Raw genomic sequence first — 18,331 nt, 5'->3', positions numbered from 1 at the left:
CATTAAGCAAACCTGAGTGAGAGAGGGCACACAGATACTGCTCTACCTGCTGTCACCAGGGTGCTATCCTTCAAAAGAATGCCTCCTCAAGGACAGCAGTGTCACTGCTGCTGAATTTAACTTAAAAAAATAATCAGGTTGTAAGAAGACAGAAGGAACCATTTTTTCTTTCTTTTGCTCTTAGTAACAAGAAAAGGTGCAGACACCATCAATACTTTTTGTCTGAATTTTGACGTATCCGTGGGTTTTTTCCTACTAGCTCCCTGCCTCTTCATTATGGCACCCAGATGGGGAGAGAGAGAAGAGGGTAGGGTACAGCTCTGGACGCTGCCCAGTTCTTTCCCATCCCAGCACAGCAACTGAAAATACCAGTCATACTTGGTAGAACTTGCTCTCAGTAGTGGAAGAGCAAGCCTGCTGCAGGACCCCTTCTGCCACTTGCAAGCCTGGGGCATCCAGCAAAGCACCTGTGGCAGACATTGCTGTGTTTTGCTGCACTGAGACAGATTTGCCGGAGTAAAAAGATGTTTTCTTGCTTGAAGTCAGTTTGAGTTGGATCCTATGGCAAATAATAAAGCGCTGCGCAATTGCCATTGTAACATTCAGTGAACGTTGGAGCTTGAGACATGCAGGTAGAAAGGGCTGAAACCATCTACAATGGGAGATGTGCCATTTTCTGAGTTGTAAATAGCCAAGCAGCAGTGTGACACCCATGCCCAGACTGGCTGCTGCACCTCCTTCAGTTCCCATGAGGCAGGGTGCACAGTGAAGCACAGCAATTGAAAGAACAGCCCCAGGTAGTTTCCTGAACAGAGGAGAGAAGGATCATTGGTTTTCTATAAATTGGTGACCTGTAATTGCCTGATTCTGGTGTCTGAGAGGGTGTCAGTTCTCATAAGAATTTTTCTCAGTATGGAAGCTTTTATATTGTGTATTCTGCTTTCATTGTCTTGTAAGAGCACGACTGGCATCTCACAGCTCTGTCTTTACACATTTCCACTACACCTGCAAACTTCTGCACCTCTTTTGTCTTTGTGCCCTGTTAGATCTGTTTGAAACAAGTCAACAAGTCCAGAAATGAGGAGGGAAGGAGATCATGAGTTTGTGAATATATGAACTCCTACTCTTCAGGAAAGTAGACCAAAAAAATGAACCAACTCTTTGCCATGCATATCTCAGGCACAAAATTATGTCACTGAAGAAAAACTTGCCCATCCAGCCCTTTCTGGTGCTGCCATCTCCCACAGTGTCACTGGCTGACACGATGGCTCCAGGGCAAGGTACGTGAAGTCTATGCAGTGATGGATGTCAGTATACATTGTTTTGGATGCTGCTACTACTTTCAGTTCTATCAAGGAGAGTTAAATTTTTTTCTGTAGGTAGATTCATGATATAGGGCTACCACATCTAACGAGAGATTACAGCTAATTGGAAACCCATGTTTTTACAGCCCAGCAAAAACCCCACATTCACCCCTATTGTACTTGTACAGGTTTCCCTGTAGCACTAGTCTGTGTACAGAAAACTCACAAATACTTTTTTTGAACACCTAAAGATCAATCTTCTTGGGAGTGGTTTCTAGCAGAGGAAAGGTGTTTGTATTTTCTCCAGTGTTTTCTTAACTGCTTGTAAGAATGGTTAAAATATAAGATATCTGGCAAAAAATAAACTACTCTAGGAACTATGAGGGGAAACATATAAATTTATCCAAAATACTGAATGTGTTGAAATAGGAATGTACTGAAATATTTTGCCCACTTTTTCTTGAGAAAGAACATGTGGCAGTGGTTGGGGTGATGGGAGAGTGATGAGCCTGGACCCTGCTGCAAGGAGCTGGTCTTTTCCAAGCCAAGTTGCTTTGCATGTTTGGTTGTCTTCTAGCCCCTGGAGGAGGTGTTGTGGGGCACTATGGGAGAAGTGAGACATTGAAAGGGAAGTAAGTTCCTAACTTGGAGCCTGACAAGGAGGCTGAGACAAACCCAGGAATCTCATATTTCTTACCTGTGAAACTTGAGTTTTCACTTACAAAAAGACAATTATTTCTTCTGCAATGCAATGTACTATTAACTAGAAATATGATGAACACAGAATAAGACATAATTGGGCACTGTCATGTAGACGTGAGCGACCAAGGATGGGATTCACATGAGCATTACGGATGCTATAGAGCATCTAGAAAATAGGTTTTTTTCTGGATTCATTTTATAAACAGAAGAAGTATGTACACAGGACATGATGAGCTTCAGTCTAATGTTGGGTATAAAATAGACAAGTCAAACACAACTTTTAGAAATAAAATTAGTTCTAGTTTAAGACACCTAAATACAGGTGTCTGCAAGAAAGTGACAAATTGGACCTGATCAGTGCACCCTAGAGCCACTGAAGCCACTACAAACTACATTTATATCTGACTCCACACCTCCAACCATACTGGCTATATCTCCACTGACACTGTGGGAGGTCAGACATCCAGCACACACAGAGGCATCTCTGTATAAAGGTTTGAACGTAGGCATTTAGGTGTCTTCATCTGTTACTGAATTACTCCCTATAGCTAAGTCTGGTTGTCTAAAATACTCATTTAGTACCACCTTAGGTGACCTGAAGCGTCTAAGATTATTTTGGCAGATGACACAGGGTATAAGAGAGATCACAGCTAAAATGACCAGAGGCACCTATACTGAGGTGATGGATGAACTGGGGTTTAAAATTAAGTGGACTGGATCCCCTTTTTGGTTACCACGGCTAGCACAGACATTTGTATTGTTTTTTTTTTTAATGATTGGTTTGGGAAAATAGGCGTTTCTACTTTTATCCCGTTGGCTGGAAAATCTCAAAGATTTACATAGAAATACCCTTCCTAAGGTCAAAATGGGTAAGAGAGTCCAGAGAGGCAGCTTCTCATTTCAATCCTCAGAGCAACAGGCAAGAAAAGAGCTTTGCAAATCGCTGTAGAAGAACTTCATGTCATAGATGAAAATTATTCTGACCTTTCTTTGAGCAATGGTGAGATGGGTGTTCACCATGCAAGGTCATTAGGCAATCACATTCAGACATGCAGAGAATATTGGTTCAATGCTTTTATTAGCAAAAATTCCTACTATCTGCTTCACTAAACACTTATCTTTCATTCACTATGCAGTGCTGCTTTGGTATTCATTATGGAGAGATATGTAATGCCTCATGTCCCTGAATAATAAATATATAGAAGTATAAAGATAGAAGTATAGAGGTATAAAAAAACCCAACACCAGTATACAGGCATAAAGCTTGGCTTTCAGACCTGACAGTGTTTCTCATTTTGCTCACCTACTCTGACGACCATCATCTCTGAACGGTCACAGTCAAAGGGCTGCCCTGCTGTGCACAGAGAAAGAGGGGAAAATAGTCATTTTACTGTCTGGAAAGTATCCTCTCCTTCTCATTCAATAATGTGATATTTCCCAATGAGTGTGCTTTCCTGAACAGCAGCTGAAGAAAAGACACACAATATCACAAGAAGTTTATAATTTTTCACACATTCAGCTGTTGGGTATGTAGATCTCTTCAGGAGTCAAGAATTGGAGGCAGGGCTTCAAATGCTGGCAGGGAGTTCTGGGTCAGAGTCCTGAGGTAGCTGGGGGTGATGGCTGTAATGAGAGGGAAGGGCATCCTCCTTCAGCTGCTGTGAAATAGGCATATTTTCTACCTGACTGAACTCCTGCACCTTCCTTTGGCTTACAGCATGAAAATAGCTTGTTCCTTCCCTATGTGTCATCCCAGTGCCAGCCTAGGCTCAGGTTTACATGAGACCTGGTATAAATCAAGTTTAAATGATCATCCTCTGGAACTACTGATATAAAATTTAATGTGGTATTTTTACCTTCAGCCCTTGCAGTTACTGGAATGCAGGTTAAAAGCTGCATTTATTGCAGGCATTTATTTTTATTAAGAACAGATCTTTGCAATCCATCAAAATCACTCAGCTTGTGAGGAAGTGCACTGTATCTCTCAGCTGTAGCTCTCAGCTGTAGTTGCCAGTAGCTGTGTTGCTAATCATACAGCATATACACCAACACATGGTGCAAAGCATGGATGGTGCAAAGCATGGGCTGTTGGAAACATCCTACAAGTCACCAGTGCTGGCTTAGGGCATGTTTTCTCTCCGCACCTGGCATCCAGTTGGGACAGACTGCTGTGCACAGGATGCTCCTCGGGATTGTCTGAAGTCCCAGGAAAACCTCTGCTGACAGAGGGGATGAGAGTTCATCCTTCCTGCAGTGCTTGCACAGGTGTTGAGGTGAGGAGAGGTGTTTTCCTACTGCCTCCTGTCTGGGATTTGGTGGGGCAATGTGGAGGGCAGGATTGGAAATTATATTTCCAGATGACATTTTTTGGGAGACAAGTAAAGAGAGGTTACCCTGTGCCTAGCTCTGTGCTAAGTAATGAGAAGCCATAAATGCAAAGCAGTTTCCTACTGTTATTTTTAAAGTAAGAATACAAAAGTGACAGACCCAGGTCAGAATGAAGCTGCACCATCCTTGGCAATCCAAAGGTAGTGCCTTTGGAAAAGTACAAGGACAGGGCAAACGTATACTGATTTCCCTCCCAAAATGCTCTCCTGGGCTATTTGTATTACAGTGATTTCCTGAACTGAGGCGGTGCCTTTTTTAGTAGCCTGTAATTTGCTTGCTTAAATTTGCCCATAAATTGCATCAAACTCTCATAACTTGCCTTGAAGCCATCAAGCTTTCCAGCACTGAGCTGTGGGTCAAGCCCAGGCTGTGGCAGCAGTCAGAGCTGCCCTAGGAAAGTCATTCCAAGGTTACACACTGACTTTGTTGTGGGACAGTCAGGCAAACCCTTGTGTCCCTTTGGCCTGTCTGGCCATCCTGCAGTCTGACTGCGTGTTTTTCCAGCCTTCCCAGGAGCTTCCTCCTGGCTGTCATGAGAGGTTGTGCTGTCATCTCCCACTGTCAGGCAGAGGCAGTTCTTGAGTGTTTGCTGTGCTCCTCTTCTGCTGGGAAACCCTCTTGCCTTCCAGGATCTACAGCAGCATGACAGTAAATGCCACCAAAGGTGCTTGCATTTCCCTTAGGAACAAGAAAGGAGAACCACGTCACAACTGGACTTGTAATTAAGGGTAATAACAACAGCTTATGTATTGAAGTTGTCTTAAAGTCTTTGCTGTATCAATTCCAGTATGTTATACTGAGATCTTTCCGTGCACAGCTCGATTGGGTCTTGTGTCAAAGCACTGTGTCATAAGTGTCAAGAGCAGGACAAAAAAACTGTGATCACTAACATTTAGTGTATTTCCTGACCATCACATATTTAATACTCCACCACTGCAAAAGAAAGAAACATTTCAGTCAAAGAAGTGCTCTAGGTCAGTAGCTCTTTAGTTTTGGGAGCTGGTAACTCTCAAGAGTTTCTGAGGTGACACCATCTACCTTTACCACCAAAGGAGAACCCGATACTGGCAATGCAGTGTGGTCTTCAGTGCTGGTCCATAGCCTCTGTCTCACAGCCTCATGGCCACCAACAGCCCACTCTCCAGGAAGCACTCCCTTCCCCAAGCAGGAAGGAAACATGGGCTGGACTTGTCTTCTGCAGCCTCTGCCAAGTTCTTCCACAAAAGGTTTATCTTGCCAGGGTTTGTTTAAAGCAGACTGAAAAGCAGAACCTGAAGCACTGGGCTTTCACAGTGGGTTTTGGTGCCAAATCCAGTGTAATTGTTGCATTTCCTTTCCCTGCCGAACTCCCTCCTTGCAGATAGCCTGTAATGTAACTTCCTGGGAATGTTTTGTTTTGGGAGATGGAAGAGACACCAAGGGTGTCCCTCAGAAGCATTACAGGGAAGAAAATGCACACTGCTAAAGCCAGAAGGATGTTCAGGATAGACAGAGCCTTTCCATTTGACTCCTGCTGTGTCAAGCCTGATGCTTTTAACCCTGAAAGGATACTCCCTGCAGTCACACAAGGCTTTTATTTGGTAAAAATCAGAGCCCCATAGCAGACTTTCAGGGGGTTCCTGAGCTGGCTGAGCATGACTGGAGAGTGAATACAACCACAGCAACACTGGACAATTTGGTAAATCAGGCACTGCAGGTTTGCTCTGATCTGATGTTTGACATTCAGTATTTGCATGAGAGTTTCAGGCAGGTGATGTTGAAGACTGGAAATTTTATAGTCTAATCTGTAAGTCCTACCATATGGAATGGATCTGTCTGAACAGAGCAGATACCTCTAGTGTTATTAAAAACACACAATTTTTAATATATTGCAAATAAATGCATTTACTGGAGGGTATGGCTGGGAGCCCGCTAGTTTTTTATCCTACAGCACATAGTGTGAACTACTGAGACAATAAGACCAGCAAAGTGAGTTGCTTTTTAGTCAGTGACGCTTACAAAGTTTTGACTAGGTAAAACATATTTGCCTTTGAAATAAAGAAGCTCCCAGCTACAGATATTTGTCACTAGGGTCCCCTATCGAGTGGTACCCTCTCCACTATGTGAGTAAGCAAACCCAATTTCATTCCCAGAAATGTCAGCTCCAATCAGTCTGATCACACTGGATTCTGAAATTGTGAAATTTGAAGTGCAGTGAAAAATTTGTACATTTGATTTTTTTTAGATTTTGTAAAAAATTGTAGTTTTATGTAGTAATAAACAAACCTTTACTTGCTTTGTGGGTTTTTTTGAGCTTAGAGGATGCTCCTGGACCACATCTTTAGGCTTTTATCTGTATCTTAGAGGGCTATGAGCCTGCTTTGTAAAAGTGGAGGGCAGGGAGTCTTCCATTATTACCAGCCTGAGGGAGCATGAAATTGAAAATATTTGCCATCACAAGACTTATGATAAAAGCATGAGAATTGCTAGACCCTTATGTCTGGTGAGGTATACAGGCAGGACTGGGACTAGTATTCTGCCCACGTGCAGGAAATCAAATGCCTGGACAAATCAACATTTGAAAATGTATTTTAGCAGCTGGGGTTTTTTTGGTGACCTTTGTTAGTATATGACCCTTACTAGAAGCTGTGAGGAATGCCATATATTCCCTTGTTACTCTGTGTATGGTTGTATATTTTTTTTCTTTATTAAAATCTGGACAGCGGAAAATGGACCAGATTCCACTCTGTTACTCCTGCTCAACTCCAGCAGCTGCATGGAGTGGTGGTGAAGTAACTGCTTTAATGGAGCACATCCAAAACCCCACTAATAACATGTATGATAAGAGATGTTATAAAAGTGCAGAGAGTAAATGTTTGGCAATTCTCCTCTAAGATGGCTACCTTGTACCAGTGACCTCATGGTCCAGTACAGCCTTTCCTCTCAAGAGTGCTGTGTATAAAGATGAGGGAAGTCCATTTTGGCATTGGTAGTACTTCTGAGGTGAGGCAGGATTTGCAGAACCACAGAATTTGGGGAAAAACATCAGGTTGGCAGGGACCTCAGTGGGTCATCTACTCCAAACCCCCTCTGAAAGCAGGCACTGACTGATGGCTGCAAGCTCATGCCTTCATCATGCTTATCTGCAGGATGCAGGTCAAGGTGCTTATTGTGGAGTTTACCTGTTAGACATCTGCAATAGGCACCTCAGCATCTGACCCAGCTCCCTCTTCTGTACTCATGGTCAACAGAGAGAAAACAGGAATCATAAGGGGTTTGTCTAGCTTCGGAGAAGCTGAGCCAGATGTGGTCAGGTGAATCCCACTCAGGAAAACACATCTGTGGTGTATTTCTTGCTCCTTTTTGATAAATGGTAACAGGGAAAATAGCAACATTGAGAAAACTGCCTTTGGATGAAAAACCTAAAATGAAAACTAAATTAAAAGCATTTTTTTTTTTCCTTTTTGTTTTTTCCTCTCCCTGGGGCAGATGAGCCACCTGCCATGCCTGGACTCCAGCCTGGCCATTGAGGAGATGCAGTCCCCCAGAATGGTGGGGAGGAAGAGAGGGCGGCCCCCACTCCAATCAGCCCCCATCAAAATGGCTGTTCACAACCTCTTCCCGGCACCGGCTGGGGCTTTGCCCATTGTGAAGATCCCAAAGAAGAGAGGGAGAAAACCTGGACACAAGGTAGATACGTGATTTTCACCGCCTCCTGCTGGTTTTCAATATATTTTCTCCTGGAATTTCAGTTGAAATGCAGGAATGGAGGCAAAGTTGTGCAAGCATGGGGCAGAGCAATGCAACATAAAAGAAGAAAAGATGGTTTCTCATCTATCTGAGCTGGCAAAAAATGGAGGGAATCTATTTTTCTAAAGTTTAAAGTTATCTTAATTTGGGTTGTGTCAAAATAAGTTGTGTCCCACAGTGTTGTGTGAGATGGCTGCACACCTTCAGGGAAGGGTTTCTCTCTCATTTGTCACTTTCATCTTCTCTCTCACTAACAGTGATTAGAAACTGAACAAAATGAATGGAAAAGGAAGCAAATACAGGAGAGTGGAAATGAAATGAGAAAAAAAAAGCTAATTTCCAACCCAAAAAGTAAGAAGGGGACATTTTAGAAAAATAATGAGATTTCAGTGATTATTGGTTTTTTCACTTTATGGGATAATCATGCCCGGCTCTCAACGCAACCTCAGTGTGCAGGCAGAGCTAAAGAAAGACAGAAACCCTGAGCACCTTAAGCCCTTCCAATGCTGCTAGTTAGCTGAGTCTCACCTGCAGGTGGGCTCAACACCAGTGGGAGCAGCACCACAGTTATGCCTCAGAGCAGGCAAAAATGGGACTGTGATGCTGAGGGGAGAATTTATCCTAGAGAGTGAAACTTAGATACGTTAGTGAGGGGTCTTGTGGTCAGTAGATTGTTCTGTTAATCTCTCCGTCTCTGTCCACAGCCACCTGGGGGGCCCATACATGTTTGCCCTCCCTGTTCCTTGTTTTTATTGGGCACGGATACAGACATGCAGACTGTTACACAAGGAGGGCAAATTGCTGACTGTGAGAAAATAATAGCTGCTTAAGTTCCTGATGTCAAGACAGAAAAGCGAATAGAACAATCATAGCATGCACAAGGCTGACCTAGCCTTTCCTAGAGAAAGTCTTGGCCTCGGGTGTTGTTTTGCTGTTCCCTGGGTCTCTCCTGTCATGGGGGGCAACAAGGTCCCATGCATGGTGCTGCTGGCTGAATTCCTTGAGTTTGGGCTTTATCTAGAGCAAGCTACCCTCATCCTTGTCTTTCCCTTTTCATCTCCTGCCAGACCTTCTTCCTCCTATCCTCTAACCTCCATCCAGCCTCTTCTCTTCTTTCAAGGCCTGCCCTCTTAACCACTTCTCTGCATCCTGTTTCCAGAATCCCCTAATCCTTGGCATCCTGCTGTGCAACACCTACCTAACAGCCATCAGTACCTCGGTCTTTAGTGTTTTACCCTCATCCTCTACCTTCTCCCATGTCTTTCCATGCTCTCCTGACTTTATCCATACTCCTCTCTGATATGGGGACACATTTTGAAGTTTCAGTGTTGTGTGTGCTGAGAATAGACTTTGCATGACTAAGAAACAGTTCCAGCTGCAGTTTCATATTTGAAAAGCTTTCACTTTGATAATGTGAATGATGTAACAGCAGCAGCCAAGCAAAGCCAACCTGACAGCAGTCAGGTGCCCCTTTTGGGATTACCACAGAATTTTATAGTAGTCCAAAATAGAGCTGCATGTCCAGACAAAGACTGGGGCAAATTCCCTAGTGTTTTGTAAAATGTGAAATATGGAAATACTTACTATTTTTCACTTCTGTATTAGGATAAAACTCCAGGACAGAAACATCTGAATTGCTTTACTTGGGGTACTTGTTATTACAAGTTCATTATTTAATATATTTATTTACTTTATTCATTTCAAGTAATTTAATTATTATCAGCAGAGCTGTATGACTTGTAGGCTCTTTAGATCAGAATCATCCAAGTCTGGAATAATAATATTTTGGAGATGTGGTGAAATTGAGTCTTTGAGGTGATTAAGTGATTTGCCAAATACCACAATGAAACTTTGTATGCAGAATTTCATCAAACACGATCCCTTCTGCCCCTGCTTGTCCTGCTGACCCTCATTTCTTACTCCTGCATTTACATTTGATCTGTAATTCAACAAAAACAATGCTGGGCAGTATGTTCTGTTCTACCCCAAATGTACCCATCCACCTGTGAAAAAGTCTTTCACCAACCACCACATATCTGTAAGCGGGAGAAGTGGGAGACTTACATTCCCTGAAATGCTGCAGTAATGCTCTGCTTTGGACCTACATGGCCAAGCACTTGATTGCTGTGTCCCCCTCTTCTTCCAAAGGGAAGCTTTTCCCCCAGCTGGGTACCACACACTCCTCCTCTCTGTCCCCAGGCACTTAGAAAGGAGGCAACAGCATTCCTCCTTCAGCAGGGAATCTGAGATGATGCTATTTCTTGGTGAGTGATGGCAAGTAAAGAGGCATCCTTCTATAACCCAATGGCTTAGGCTGAAGGAGCTGGCACCCATGAGCTGCAGTATCCGTGGCATCTGGCCTGGTGCTGTTTATTTGCGTTATAGGATTCATACACCGAAGTGTTTCTGTGAGGCTCCTTTGTACGCTGTGTGACCAGCTGAAGTGAATCCCTCTCTGTCAAAAACACTTCCCCAATGTGAGTCAAAGATTACATTTTTTGATGGGGAACTCTAGCTTGATTTAATTAGCTTGATAATTGTATGACTTTCAGATACCATGAGACTTAAATGCATTTTAAAAAATTACTCCCTGCCCAAATGGCAGACGACCAAATTCTTTATAGGAACCAGATAGCTGAATTATTACAGAACAGATGGGAAAATACTTCTGAATATTTAGCAAACTAGGAATTTACAGCCTAGATTTAAATTTATTTTGACTGAGATGCGAATAACAGATATTTTTCAGCACATGCTTTTTATAGACAGGTGACCCATTGCCATTGATATTAAAGCAAATATCTGTGTCTTCCTAAAATGACACTTCATCACACTTCACCACCAAGCAAAGTCCTTTTCCTTACTATCCTGTTTATTTTTTCACGGCTTTGGCTGTAACATATCATCAGCTGTTTTTCCAAAAACTGTTTTGTACCTTATGTGGAGCTATTTGCCATCAAATATTACATTTCCCCGAAACATTCTTTCTGATTGTCTGAATGTCTCGGAAAAAGCTTATTCTGATAGGTGGGGGGGGGGGGGAGGAGGAGAGGTTAGTAGATGGATGGGTTTTATTTCTCTGGCTATGAGTGAGAGAAGCCCTGAAGAGCTGCCTAGAAAGCCTGTACGAGGGAAGGGTTTGTTATAACATAGTGCAGGGATTTACAGTGTTAGAGGACACCAGAGGGACACACGCATGGGACAACACTGCAGCAAAGACCACAACATCCCTCCCAGAGGGCAACAAAGTGGTGGTCCCATATGAGAAGCTCAAGGGCAGTTTGTCCTTCTATGCAACCAAAGCAGCTCCCATCTGAGGAGGTGGCCCCAGCTCAGATCAGCCAGGACCTTGCAAGCTCCTGCCAAGCGAAAGTCACATAGTGGAGTGCCAATTTCCATTACGGGGTATAGGTTTCCCTACTGCCCTAGAAGTCACTACTGATGATGACAAATAAGCAGTTAGGATTTGGATACACTGGAAATGAGATTGCACAGACAACTTTAAAAGTGCCCTGATTCACCTGTCCTATGATACAGCCTTGGATTTCAAAGTTCTGTGTGCTCCTGTTAAGGTTACCTGCCTCATTCACTGCAAAACACTTAGGGGATGCAGGAGTGTGTAGGACGTGTGCAGACTTGCTTGCATTATTTACTGTGCAGAAGGTATTGCGTGACACAAGAAGAAAAGGTGGGAAAAACCTTGGATTGTGTTTTGCCTTTGCCAGGGTAGCACTGACCTCTCTGCCCCAGTAACTAAGCTTATCTTATGCTGAGTCTCCTCACTCACCAGCAAATGCAGAGACTCTGAGAGGTTTAGCCATGGACCCCAAGACATGTACTCAGAAGCTCTGCTTTCAAGGAGCAGGTTTAATGGCAACCTTTTGTCCAGTCATCAGAAGTCCACATGACAGGACCAGGCTGACTCAGGCATTCACCTTTGCGCTCATCTCTGTGCACATTTGCAGGGGCTGGAGGTGGTTTTCTCTCCAGCAGCAAAAGCTCACGTGGCCAGAAGTTGCCTCTGCCCTCCTGTCTGGAAGAACACGGGCCCATTGGGGGTGAGATGAATTCCAGCCTTTTCTAGCAAACGCTTTTTCAGGACAAGGACAAGTGGTGGAGAACAACTGAGAGCCATAAAGATGAGAACCTATGATCGAAGTGGTTTGAGAAATCTGCAAGTAAAATTTGTATTATTCATCATGTTTCTTTCCCATGTATTTTATTACACAAGTTGGCAGAGAACTTGTTCAGAAGAAAAAAAGTTACCTGGGAATGTTCTTCACCCGCTCACTTTTTTTGGTGTGGGATGACAGAAATACTAGCTAGATGAATTCTGACTGCTCTGTGTGCAGATCGTAGCAAAACCTCCAGGACTCAATAGGGTCTTCCTCATCCACAGCCACTGCATACTCAAACAAGCTTGTGGGCAGCATCTATGGCACAAAAGCCCACACTCTCTCTACATGTAAAGCATGGTGACCTTGGTGAAGCAGACGCACTAATTTCTTACCCTAAACCCCTGATCAGCTTTCTCTGATCTCTTTTCCAGGGTAGAGAGTCCATAACAGTGGGCTGTAACTGTGGTTGGTTGTAGATCTTGTTTTAAAGCAACCATTGCTTTTACATCTCATGCTGTGCCTATTAAAATTTATGACATTTGATATTCAAAAGCTGATTCATATGCCTTACCAAGAGGGTTTCCCAGAGTGCTCTGACAGATTTCCTCTGTCTCCTTTTCTCTCTCTCTTTCTCCCTTTTTCACTGTTTTTTTCACTTTAGTGCATATGTGCTCTCTACTGCCAAGCACTCAGTCAGTCAGCTGGTTGGTTGGGTTGGCTTTTCAATAGCAAAGGATCAGTCCAAGAAAAGACATCTTTAAATGCAATACTTGGAGATTTACACATCATGATATTCAAGGACTACTTATGGTTTCAGTGGCCAGGATGTAGCTAAGCTATGTTTGCTAGTGTACTGTCCCTTGCAATAATCAGGCATTGTTTTATTTTGATTTAATGAAGGCACCTTCTCTGCTACCCCTAGTAAAACAGCATTTATCTGTACCCAGAGGCTCTAGAGCTCATTCTGTCGCAATTAATTTTGCAGTAAACTGTTTGCTAAAACAGGAAACTGCCAAGAAGGGGCTTCCATGCTTAAGAGTTTACACAAGTCTTGCCCTCTGTTTGTTTGCTCTTGAATATAAGCCTGCCTAGGCCTCCAAGAGCCAGGTGGAGAATGAGGTCTACTGGACATTGTCCTGCCTCCACCAGGCTGATGGTGTTGGTGAGGCAGTGTATGGTGTTGGTGGGTCAGCACACACTCACGAGGTTCAAGGGCTAGAGAGGGGACTTGTGCACCTCTGTTTGGGACTACAGGGCTGTGAGCCATTAAGGATATTAAGGAGCCAACATGCAAGTGAAACAGAAGTCATCGGGTGTGCTGTCTCCAGAATAGTATCTATATAGCTAAATGCATGTGTGAGAGCACGTATAAGTTGCTGGATTGTGTCCAGAAAAGGACAACAAAGCTGGTAAAGGGTCTAGGGCACAAGTCTTATGAGGCACGGCTGAAGGAGCTGGGATTGTTAGCCTGGAGGAAAGGAGGCTCAGGAGGACCTTATAGCTCTATATAATTACCTGAAAGGAGGTTGGGGGGGTGGTCTCTTTTCCCAGGCAACAAGCTATAGGACAAGAGGAAATGGTGTCAAGCTGTGCCAGGGGAGGTTTAGGCTGGGTGTTGGGAAAAACTTCTTCACTGAAAGGGTGATCAAACATTGGAACATGGGAAGTGGTGGAATCACCGTCACTGGAAGTGTTCAGAAAACATGGACGTATGGTGTTTAGGGACATGGTTTAATCGTGTGTAAGGACTTTAAGAGCACAGTTACCTGTCTCAAGCATTGTTAAGGACACAGAAGGACTTTGCCATGAGATAATCACAGAGTCGAGTGACAGGATGGTGATAACTGCAGGCCTGGAGAAGGTGAGGTTTGGTTAGCACATCCTAGATAATGCATCCAGACAAAAATTCCCGTAGTGGTAAGCTGTGTAAAGAAGCAACTGCTTGTATGCGTATCACCAGTCAAACAAGGATCAGCACAACTTATGGGGTAGATGGCATCTCTGATCAGCAAAGCTTCCCCCTGAATAAGCCTCTGTTGATACCTGGAACTTGAACTGTAGATTAAGCCACCATGATGGGAACTTGAGACAAGATAAGAGTGGTGCTATTGTCTGGGGGTTATCTCAGACCTAGGGGGAGGTTAAGAAAGCAGGGGGGGGAAGGGGGGTGGGGAATAACGTATCACTGATAATGGACACAAAGAATGTAGAATTTATGGGCCACAGGGAAAGTCAGCTCAGGAATTGTACTGTAATCAGCTCCAACTGGGCAAAAGGTAATTCCAGCAGGGGCAGATTGCAACCACCAATCACAACCCCCCAAGTCAAGAAACTCATGGACTCAAAAGAAGAGAAAGACTGATCATGCAGACTTATGTTTAATCAATGGAATAAGAGAGCTCTCTTGAGTTCAATGAGTATTAATTCCTTTGTTTGCAAAAATGCATAAATAGTGAAAAGTTTTGAACTACCTCAGGACCCCACACCACTAAGAAGCCCCGGATCCACAGGTGGTGACTATCTTCTGCTTAATATCCTCTTTTCTATTTCTTTTTATCTCTCTACCTCACATTTTATTGTTAAATAAAATCCTTACTATTGATTTTAGCATATGGTCTAGTTTGCACCTTAATTTGGACAGAGGCATCTCTCACTAATTGGATCTTAACAGGATGGTCTTAGCAGTGTGAGGTTAGTGGTTGGACTTGATGATCTTAGAGGTCTTTTCCAATTTGAATGATTTTGTGATTCTATATGAACAAGTGTATATGTACATCTCTATAAACATACATACTTTTATATATGTATATAGTGAGTACAACTGCACATATGAATATGTGCATTTATCACATATGCACATATGTGTATGATCAAAAACAAGCCTGTCAGAAAAACAGCCCCTGTGTCAGGCTTCTGACACAGGGGCTACCCAAAGTTTCATGTTGCCAGCCCACTTTACCACAGAAAAGTGAGTAATCAACATGTTGCTATAGAAAATAATAAATAATGCTGCTTCTCACCTTCTCACATGGAATAAATCCCAAACTGGATGGAGACTTTGATTTTTGAAACTCTGTTCCACTCCCATTTTTTTTTAATTGTATGGAAAATAAACTGAGAGCACTTTGTTGCTGGTCATTCCTTATCCCAATCTGAAGGCAAGACAGCCCTCCAGAAACAGGACAAAGCAGGCAGCTGAGAACTGACACTAGCCACGGGCCAGCTCAGGGTCCCTTATACTCTATGACTACCACACAGCAGGAGGTCGAATTTGTAGTGTATCTTAGATTCACTTATTGAACATTTTCTCCCTTGTTCAGTTTGAAAACAAAGGGGTTTAGCCTGGCCCTGGGTAGGTGATGGTAAAAACTCGCTTGAATGTCAGTAAGTCCAACAGCCTTCCCTCTCCTTTCCCCAGCTTTATGATTTTTTACCATTATACTGAAACAGTGAGCATTATTTTAGACAGTTGTACTTAAAATCAGAGACAACGCAAATCTTCATCCAAAATGGCTTCTAGTCTCCACCACGAATTGTTTGTTTTGTAGGCAGTGGTCTGACTTAATTTCTACTTCAAATATACTTTGTACATTATACCGAGCTTGTGTATAAGCTCTGAGAGAAGCCCTTCAAATTTAACAGGACTAAAAATCCCTTTTCCTTCTTATCTTATCACTTACAGCATTTTCAACTTTGTCCACTGAAAAACAAAAGAAGCAAAAAAACCACCTCATCTCAGTGTAGTATATGTAAATATGTAAACATGTATGGCTCTCTATTTTCCCCCTGCCTCCCTTCTTAGCAAAAGAAAAGGCAAGAGTGGTACCTTCAGGTCACACCCATCACATCAGCTCTTTTAAATATGAGGACCTGATCATTGTTTGACTGGTGAGATATTGCCAGGTACTAGCAGTATAAAGACATAGTGATATTGCACCATAAATTTCCATTGTGTTTCACTTCTCCAAGCAGGGTCGCAGGTCACAAAGATCACTGGGTGCAACAGTGCAGCAGTTTGTATTTACTGCCTGGTAATAACACACTATGGACCACTGTCTGAGCTTATTTACATGGGTGTTAGCCCAGAGTAGCCGTTTGGTGCCACCGGATTTACACAAGATTTACACCTGTGCAACTAAGAGCAGAATTTGGCCCTAAATTATGATGTAGTTAAATACCCCATGTTTCTGAGTTGCAGATCATTATTTACACCCACATGAAATAGATTGTAAAATGCCATTACGTTGATTTGTTGGAGTGTTAGACTCAATTTGCTCAGGTGTAAATAACTGCCCGGTGGGTGGCATAATATTTGCATCCTGTAGCTTAAGGCGTTGCTGTCTGCTGCAAATCAGTCAGGCTTTAGGCTCCAGTATCCTCACGAGAGCAGAACGGATGCTCCTGGCCTGGAGAAAGTGATGCAATAGCAGACTGCTAATGAGTGTTCATGGGGCGTGACATACATGGAATAAAACTGGAATATCTTGTGTATGCTTCCATTATTTTTTGCAGCTGAAGTCTCGTGTCCTGATGACTCCCTTAGCAATCTCTCCACCGAGAAGCACGCCAGAGCCAGATATTAGTTCAATCCCTCAGGATGCAGCTACAATACCCAACTCGGACACCCCGCAGTCTCTCACAGGTACTCAGCCTCAAGTGCTCCTTGATCAAGGGGTGAGCAGGAGTCACGGGCTGACAGCCAGATGATGTGCTTCCCAGAACAGGTGGAGCTCATGAAGATGGGGTGTTTGAAGATTAGTCTGGCAACCAGTGACAAAAAGCAGAGATATCCTGCAAGACTATATTTTGACTGCCATGTGTCAAATTTAGTGGCGATGTCAGTTCCATTCCTCTTGAAATGGGAACTTGAAAACTCATTAATGCTCCATTTTATACCCAACACTCACCCCATCTAATATGTTGCAATGACCAGACTAAATCCCTGTATGAATGTGAAGCATCTGTTACAGCTGTGGGGAGAAGAAGAACAGAGGAGCCATGGTCTGACTGTAGGCAGAGTTACCAGCACATAAACCTCAATGCCTTATCACAGCAGCAGATGTGGTCATTTCCGAATGTAGTCAGAAAACACAGCCTTATTCATTTTTTTGTTTATATTATCAGAAGTGGCATAGGTCAATGCTTTTAAACTGATGTAAATGAGAAGAAAATCAACAAGACAGTTGATTTAGCCTGAGATTTCAGCAGAGAAATGGATTAGATAACATTAGAATCTAAACACAACACATAAATCCCGTTATTTCTTAGCTGGGATGCACAGAAGGGAAGTTTTCCATCTGCTCTGGTGGCAGAATGACACTAAACACAGCAACAATGACGATAATAATATATTTTATTCTCATTTATCCCTTCACATACAAAGTCTGCAAAGCACTTGGCAAACATCAGCCGAGTGGTGTTTCACAGCACTGCCCTGAGAGATGTGCCTGGGGCTGCTTCTGAAGGGGGATAGGGAGGCACAGTCCACACCAGTTCCACCAGATCACGGACTGGTGGCAAAGGCAGAGGTTCCGTGAATCTTTTCAGGCTCTGTGGATGCAGTGCCCCACATCTCTTTCTGCCCACCCCCATGGGCACCTTTTCTCCCAGTACCTTCCCAATGGTGAATGCAGCCTCCCACCAGAGCAGGGTTTGCAAGAGATGGAGGGAAGCTCTAGCTGGCTTTTGCCTGCCTATCTGCACCAAAAGGACCATAGGGATCCCTGCTCCCCAGTGAGGGACTCAGCACACTGCCTGCAGGCTGCAGAGTCTCTCCCACAGCTGCAGCTGACCCCGACAAAACCAGTCAGGGTCACAGCAGAAGTCACATTCTGCAGATTTGTTGAGGTGTGGCACGCTGGGAAAGCTGCACTCTGACATCCCCCTCCAATTCATGCATGCTGCTGCTGTATTTTAGTGCACTATTCCTTTGTTTGTTTGGCACTTGGAAGGTGTAAAGTGGTATGTAATGATAAGTATGATTGCTATTATACTCCTGTTTACCTAGGATATACTGCTTGAGCCCCTTCTGCCATTCCCTGCTAGATGGGGTAGCAGAGTGCACTGTGACAGTCGCACTAGATTTTCATT

The 18,331-nt window shown here is 43.4% G+C and overlaps 1 protein-coding gene across 1 annotated transcript in view; it reads left to right on the top strand.

Annotated features, from left to right (window-relative positions):
- Window positions 1–18,331, top strand: part of SCML4 (Scm polycomb group protein like 4) — a 71,144-nt gene that overhangs the window by 16,788 nt on the left and 36,025 nt on the right. Inside the window, exons 3-4 of the mRNA XM_027634158.1 lie at window positions 7,863–8,063; window positions 16,754–16,883. Coding sequence (XP_027489959.1) covers window positions 7,863–8,063; window positions 16,754–16,883 — 331 coding nt within the window. The remainder of the gene's footprint in view (window positions 1–7,862; window positions 8,064–16,753; window positions 16,884–18,331) is intronic.

This window comes from Corapipo altera, unplaced genomic scaffold (genome assembly GCF_003945725.1).
Source record: "Corapipo altera isolate COAL_440 unplaced genomic scaffold, ASM394572v1 2b, whole genome shotgun sequence".
Lineage (NCBI taxonomy): Eukaryota > Metazoa > Chordata > Aves > Passeriformes > Pipridae > Corapipo > Corapipo altera.
Note: the sequence above shows the minus strand (reverse complement) of the source record. Positions and strands in the feature narration are given on the sequence as shown.